Genomic DNA, 7,747 nt, shown 5'->3' on the forward strand with positions numbered 1-7,747 from the left:
ACTTGTAGAAAATTGATATTTAGGGAGAGCAAACACCCTCGGAGAAAGGCCTTATGACTTCGGTGATAGTGTTCACCGAGAGCGATAAATGCTCTCGCGGAGTCTCGATGATAAAATTATCGGTGAAAAAAAGGTGTTTGCGAGGGCATAAAAAGCCCTCGAAGATAATTATTTTTTAAAGAGAGTAGAGCCACTACTCTCGGTGATATTTAGAGCCTTTCAAAAAAAATTTGAAACCATAAAAGCTTTGATTTGGGCAAAAGTAGAAAACTCCAATTCCAATCCGAAGACAGTTTCGAACTACATTTGCAACCATGGCTAGTATCAAACCCTCCATCTGCAAATCTAGAAGCATTTTAGATAACACCATAGCAGGATTGATAAATCAAAGAAAAAAGAATTCATTTCTTAAACCAACAATCAATCTTCAAACAAACACACACATAAACTATGAAATAGGGATGGCAATTTGAAACCGCCCCGCGAAAACCGAACCGAATTGCCCCGTTTGGGATGGTTTTTCCCCGAAACCGAATGGGAATGGGGCGGGGATGGTATTTGTGTCCCCCGCCCCGACCCGCCCCGATTTCACCCCGAATCTACCCCGAATCTGCCCCGAACACCATAAACATAATTAAATATATTAAATTATCAATATATTTATTTATTCACTATATTTTATAAGAGTAGTAATGTTATTTCTTTATAATAATATAAATTTTAATATATTATAATATATATTATATTAAAAAACTTGTTTATATAATTTTATTGTATAATTTTTATTTTATTTTAAACAAAAATAATTATTAACGGTGCCCCGCGGGATTCCCCGAAACCGAAAAAAACCGAACGGGGCGGGGATGGTATTAAAAAATTCCCCGAAATTAAAACGGTGCGGGGACGGTAAATGCATTCCCCGCCCCGAACCGCCCCATTGCCATCCCTACTATGAAATAGAAAAATAAAAGAGATTTTGACTGTTTTTTACCTCTCTATATTAATATAATCTTCAAACCCTAAAGTATCCATTTCCCAAATCAAAACATCCTCATTGATATGTCTTCTTGTCTCTTTGACACTTATCACTCACCCTTCACCAAACAATGCAGCTAGCAACTTTATCAATAAATAAGTTAAATAGATATCATTGAAGTAAATCTATTTAATAACCGAATAGATATATTCAATAAACGAGTAAATCTATACCATAATCGAGTAGATTTAGTTGGAGAAGAGGAGATCCACAGCCGATGAAAGAGAAGAGACATCGGAGATCGGATATTAGAGAAGTGGAGATCCACGGTCGGAGAAGGAGAAGAGAGATCGGAGATCGATCAGATGTTGAAAAAGAGGAGATCCACGACCGGTGAAGGAGAAGAGAGAGAGAGGAGATCGATCGAACGTTGGAGAAGAGGAGATTGAGGTTGAAGGTTTGATTTTGAGCTATAATGAAATGAGGAGAGGGAGAGGAGATTGAGGATTTGATTTTGAACTGTAATGAAATGAGGATAGGGAGATAAGAGATTGAGGACGACGTTGGAGATTGAGGGTTTAATGAAATAAGGAGAAGAAAAAGAAAGGAAGGAGAGAGGAAGAAGAGAAAAAAAAGACAGAACGAGAAAAAGAAAGAGGAACGTGGAAAAAGGCAAACAATAATAATTTCACCGAGGGCACTCCTTTGCCTTCGGAAATAATAGGATTTTTGCTGAGAGCATCACTTTGTTCTCCGTAAAATAAATCTCACTGAGAGCATTTTTCGCTCTTGGAGATCTTTCTCGTTAATTATAATTTTCTTACTAGTGGTAATAGTTACATTAATATTTTCCAAACAATGATCAAATGTTCTAGAGGATGTTGATGTAGACATTGAAGAGAAAGGCGATGAAGGAGAATGAATTGACATGGATTATATCTCAATTAATGATATTTAAAGAATATTGACTTTACTAAAATTTATATTTTATGAAATTACAAATTTTAGTTACTTTGTTTAATTATTTGGTCAATTAATGTGTAATGATAGAAAAGACTCTTGTTTCGTGTGTATTATGAATATTTGATCATATTTTTTACTCTTATTTTTTAGAATTATTAATGATTTTTATTTATTTTTATTTGTAATGAGACAACTCGCGGGCTGACCCGCCTAATTCGCAACCTACCTTGGGTTGGAGATTTTCAGCCCGCCGGGATGGAGGGTCGGCCCACCGTTAAACCGTCAAACGATGGGTTTTGATGGATAGGCACGCCCCGTCATGAGTTGGCCTGTCTTACCTCTCTAGCCACAACATTATGTTATCGCAGTGATTGATATTCTAAAACTATTAGGGACGACGATAGTATAATGTCGTGACAATATGCTATCGCCGTCCCTAATAATCGATATTTAAACTTTCAATGACCCGCTGACAAATGTCGTCACTGATATTCTTTGCCAAATAATTTTTATGCCTATAAATAGCATGCTCCTCTCTCGTTTCTCTTTATAGAATTTGAGATTCTCCTAAACTAAAGATTTTCTTCCAACCAATAGCCAATTAGGATCTTCTCAATCTCTTCAGAGATATTTCTATCTTCAACCATCTTCAGTTGGTTAAAATGAAATTGAAAATTTCTAAGAAGATCTCATTGTCTATTGGTTGAAAAAAAATCTATTGGTTTGAAACATTTCTTCTTAAAAACATTTTCAATGATCAACAATCTCTTTTTGGCAATCGCCATCATCTTCAATTAGTTAGAATGAATTAATTGAAGATTGAGATTTTCAAGGAGAACCTAATTGTCTATTAGTTAGAAGAACTGTTGAGTTATGAAGCCTACACTTATAATATATTTTACAATATTTAATTAAATTTATTGGGTTTGTAAATAATTTGGGTTTGGACCAGACCAAAATTTATTTAAGTTTTATTACATGAATGTTTACCCTATAAATATGTTATTATTAAGGGTTTACATTAAGAAGATATAATTCTAAAGAGATAAAGTGTGAGGTAAAACTATGTGTTCCTTCTTCTTCATAGTGAAATTAAGTGGAGGCTGAAGTGGACGTAGCTCATTTGAGTAAACAACTATAAATTTGTGTCTTCTTTCTTGTGTTTTTACAGATCGTTTCAAGAAAGTCAAATTTGGGGAATTCAAATCCTAAAAACATTTCTAATTAAGGAATTTTCTCAATTATTATCAATCTCTTCTAGGAAGTCTCCATCTTCAATTGGTTAGAATGAAATTGAAGATGAATATTTCCTAGGAGATCCCGATGGTCTATTGTCTATTCAAGCCATCCATCAATGTGGTTTATTTAAATCTCTTCTGGAAATTACTGATTTCATTCAAACTAATATCCAATCAGGCTCTTATGGAAATTAAATCTCCATCTTCAATTGGTTAGAATGAAATTTAAAATGAAGATTTATCAGAAGAACCTGATTGTTTATTGGTTAGAAACACATTGGTTGAAGATCACAAGGAGAAACCAATTCATGTAGTCACTAATTAGCACGCTCCTCTCTCAGTTCTCCTTAAGAATTGTTTTCAATGATCATTATTTTCTTCCGAAAAATCTCCATCTTCAATTGATTAGAAGGAAATTGAAAATCTATATTTGAAGAGAAAGCATGATTGTTTATTGTCTATTAATATAGTGATTGTTTCGTTAATATGGTTATTATTCTAATTTAACTTTGGTTATTTTTTTTAATTTATCTTTGATTACTTTATATGTTTCATTTTCTTTGATTATTGTTTTAATTTTCTTTTTAAATTTAAACTCAACTCAAGATTTTATATTAAAATATATAGGGTAATTAACTTAGTTTAGAAAGATGAGGTATGCACTTTAAAATATAAATATTTAATAATTTCAAATATGAATATTTTAAAAACAATATTAATTATTTCTTTCCCCTAAAATTTATATATATTAATATTAATATTAATTAATTTTTATTTTATTTTATTTTCTCTTATCTTATTTATTTTTATATATGTATTATTTATAAATTTTTATCTTTCATAATGGTTATATTTTATCTCATAATATATATATATATATATATATATATATATATATATATATATATATATATATATATATCATAATATATATATATATATATATATATAAATATATAGATATAATACATTTTATATAAATGTATATTTATTTGATATTGTCAATTATTATATTTATTTATTTTTCTCTCATTATATATTAAATTCTATTTTTTATTTTTATTAATATATTTTTTTAAATTCTTTTCATATTTATTAGCATTTATATAATATTAATATTATTAATTTTATATTTTTATTAATTATTTTATAGTTTATATAATTATATATTAATAAATAAGTATATATATATATTGATTATATTTATATGAATTATTTTATAATCTATATTATAATCTATTAATAAATAATTATATATACATAATAATACTTATATTTATATTAATTAATTTATAATATATATATATATATACAAAAAATTTAATTAAAATTAATAATTATAAGTGTTCTAGTAGATCAAAGTATTCATATTTCATATATTAATGGTGGTGGTATATATATGGTGATGTAAGACTAAAATTAGTATGACAATGGTAGTGGTATGTATGAGATTAAAAATATGTTGGTATAAGATTAAAATGACAATGATAATTGATGGTTATATATATATGGGGATGCAAAAATTAAAGGAGGAGATATAGTGATATAAGACTAAAATAATAATAGTGGATATATATATATATATATATATGTGAGAATTTGATAAAATGTATTGTTGCTTATAAAAATCATTAAACAAAAAAGAATTTTGATCCAACTATCTCGATTTGGTCTTCCTTTTTAGTTTGTTTATAAAGTAGTTTTGTTTAATCTGTTGTTAAATTCAAATTATTCCTGGTTCACTTAAATAAAACTAACTAATTATTTGGAGGTGACCATCACGACATGCACGTGTTGTCCATAATGATCCGGATATGATAGATCTACGTAGTCCATTTACATTTCACTATAAATTTAAAACTTTGATTAGTTTCTTCTTAGATACAAATAGTGTATTAGTGGTTTTGGGAGAAACAACCATGGAAACTAACAGTACTTGAACATTGACGACCAAACAAGTCAACATATAGGTGATGTTGGCAGCTAAAGTCCATATCAGAACAAAAAAAATGCGATTTTTTAGATGGAGCGGTACATGTTCAAGTGATTAATTTCCATTTAGATGGAGACTAGAGTTTGATTAGGTGTTCAAACCTATCCGAGTTGAGAGAGAGAAGTAACCATGGGTTCCAAATATGCAGATATCCACTTGAAGACCATTTAATAACGAAAACTACGATGTGTAGATGGAGCGCCGCAACGACGGTAATTATCTTAAATATTTTTTTACATTGTAGATTAGATCTTCTTTATTGTTGTACCAATTTAGATAGTTATGTTATTGAATCTCTAACTTTATTGTTTATATCAAGATAGAAATATTGTTTGGTTTATGGTTGGATCTCTATTTCTAACAATATTTCTTTTTTAAACCAAAATAAGATTTAAGTCATTTTGGCCATTTCCTTTATTCAGTTTTATAAAATTTAGATTGAATTTAATACATACACTAAGGCTTTCTAATTGTTTGACTCTCTAATCTTTATACACTAAGAATTTTAAAAAAAATATTCTCGTCCCCATAATTCTCTGGGGAATTAAATTAGCTAATTCATTTCTTTAAATTTATAAATAACATTGTTAGTGATTATAAAAAATTGTAAATATAAAAACAGAAGAAAACTAATGAAGTAAGCACCATTTCATTTCTGAGTATTAAATAAAATTGATTATTGAACAATAAAAAAGAAAAAAGATAGAAAATTAAGTCATCAACAATTAATGTAAACCAAAGTTGTAAAAATTGTAAAAATTATTTCAAATTCAGAAGAAAACGATTCTACTCCAAGCTTGCACTTGTTCGGCACATCGGACAATATTTACATGAGCCATGGCTTGATGCATTCGAGGTGGAAAATATGATTACACCTTAATTTGTTAACATCTTCCTCAACAGTAAATTCTTCCTACAAATCAAACATAGATAATTATATATTATCAATTAAGCAAAATAAGTAAAACAAATTAATAAAAAAAATGTTTATTTTTACCAAACAGATAGAACACATGCAATTCTCTTCAATGGATTCATCACAATATTTTGTTGGGTTCAAACACAACGTAACCTGCTCTTCACTCAATCCATTATAGAATCCATTATAGAATAGGATCGGGGGAGACGCAATGAAGGAAGTCTCCTCGATTGGTCTTGGAGTGAATGATGCCTATTTCAACATCAACCATGTAATTAACTTAATTTTTATAACATGAATATCAAGCTGAAATATGTGTTATTCAAGCACAATTAATATTACCGGCAAAGCTATGACCATATCTTCATTTATGATTCCCTGATAAACAAAGCATATAAAGTTTTACTCTCATTGATTTATCAATGGTAACACTAACAATATGCATAAATTAAGATACTATATACATAAAAGGTGTAGAAAATAGATAATCATGCACCTCCTGAAGGTCATCTCTTGAATTCACCCGTTCACCACCGATGGAATGAATCTAATTAAATAAATAATATTGCAAATTAAGATAATTAACTAATCAAAAACATATGAAACTAGCTAGCTAGCTAGCTAATTGTGAATTAGAATGAAATTAATAAATACTTACCGGAGGGCTCCCAATTGGAGGAGCAGCTTCGATAAGATGGGAGGAAATGATGCTATCATATTCAGGACCCACAACAGCCCTGATAAATGATGTAACCCTGGTCCATGATCTTCGTACTTCTTCGGCAGGATCACTGGATGCCAACCCTTGTCGGACATCTCTTCTTCCATTAGAGTCCACAATTCTAAAAGATCTAGGCCTTCCTAACGGATTTAGTACCATTCTTAACCGATTAAACAGTTCTTCATTTATAGCGACGGGATGTTGCTGGGTAGTCATACTAGTTTCTAATTCTTGTCTTAAGATAGGTGTCGAGGAGGACAATCCTGCCGGCTCTACATCCTGCACTGCACTTGGTTCGACATGTAAGTCCACATCCGAACCAACAATATCAGAAGAAACTAATGTAACATCCACATGATCAGTGACAGTACTATCGATCAAGTTCATGGCGACTCCGTCAACACTGATCAACTCCGAATCATTAGTATCTGATGTGTTGTGAGAACGTATAGTTCCAGTCCCAGACATTATCAATCGATATTAATTATCTAATAAAAAAAATAAAAAAATAATTATTATTAATTATCTGAAAAAAAAAAAAGCAACTAAGTAGGTCTGTTAATGATAATAATTACCCACCAATATATATAATACACCTTCTTATAAATCAAATTGGAATTGAAATGTAACTAATCAAAAAGACTCAGATAACCTTATCAAGATCAAATAATGGATTCTAAACTCCTAATCAGATCAAACATATATATATATATATAAATATTTTTCAAGGATCAATCAAACCGATATTAATTTTTACAAACCCTTTTAAGGATATCTAGAGAGAGAGAGAGAGAGAACCAGCAACCCAATGCGTCTTCCGAAACTTTCTCGCTCTAAAGAAGAGGAAAACTGGAAGTTGAGACAAGAGAACAGAAGACTAGCTAGGATAGTATATATATATGGTCTTTTGTGAAGGGTCTAAATAGTAATTACACCC

General features: G+C 30.0%; 1 protein-coding gene across 1 annotated transcript; it reads right to left on the reverse strand.

Moving 5' to 3' along the window:
* Positions 1-5,996: 5,996 nt before the first annotated feature.
* On the reverse strand, positions 5,997-7,278 carry LOC124916219. Its single transcript, XM_047456950.1, has 5 exons — positions 6,748-7,278; positions 6,586-6,636; positions 6,432-6,467; positions 6,243-6,341; positions 5,997-6,083 (listed from the first exon to the last, which is right to left on the reverse strand). Exons 1-5 carry the CDS (start codon positions 7,276-7,278, stop codon positions 5,997-5,999), a joined length of 804 nt encoding a protein of 267 aa, XP_047312906.1.
* Between the last annotated feature and the right edge of the window lie 469 nt (positions 7,279-7,747).

This window comes from Impatiens glandulifera, chromosome 9 (genome assembly GCF_907164915.1).
Source record: "Impatiens glandulifera chromosome 9, dImpGla2.1, whole genome shotgun sequence".
NCBI classification, from domain to species: Eukaryota; Viridiplantae; Streptophyta; class Magnoliopsida; order Ericales; family Balsaminaceae; genus Impatiens; species Impatiens glandulifera.

Coding starts and splice junctions, on each gene's coding strand:
- LOC124916219 (XM_047456950.1), bottom strand. CDS start 7,278: ATGTCTGGGACTGGAACTATACGTTCTCACAACACATCAGATACTAAT. Junction 6,468..6,585: donor CAAGAGATGACCTTCAGGAG/GTGCATGATTAT, acceptor TTTGTTTATCAG/GGAATCATAAATGAAGATAT. Junction 6,084..6,242: donor ATGGATTGAGTGAAGAGCAG/GTTACGTTGTGT, acceptor TTTGATTTGTAG/GAAGAATTTACTGTTGAGGA.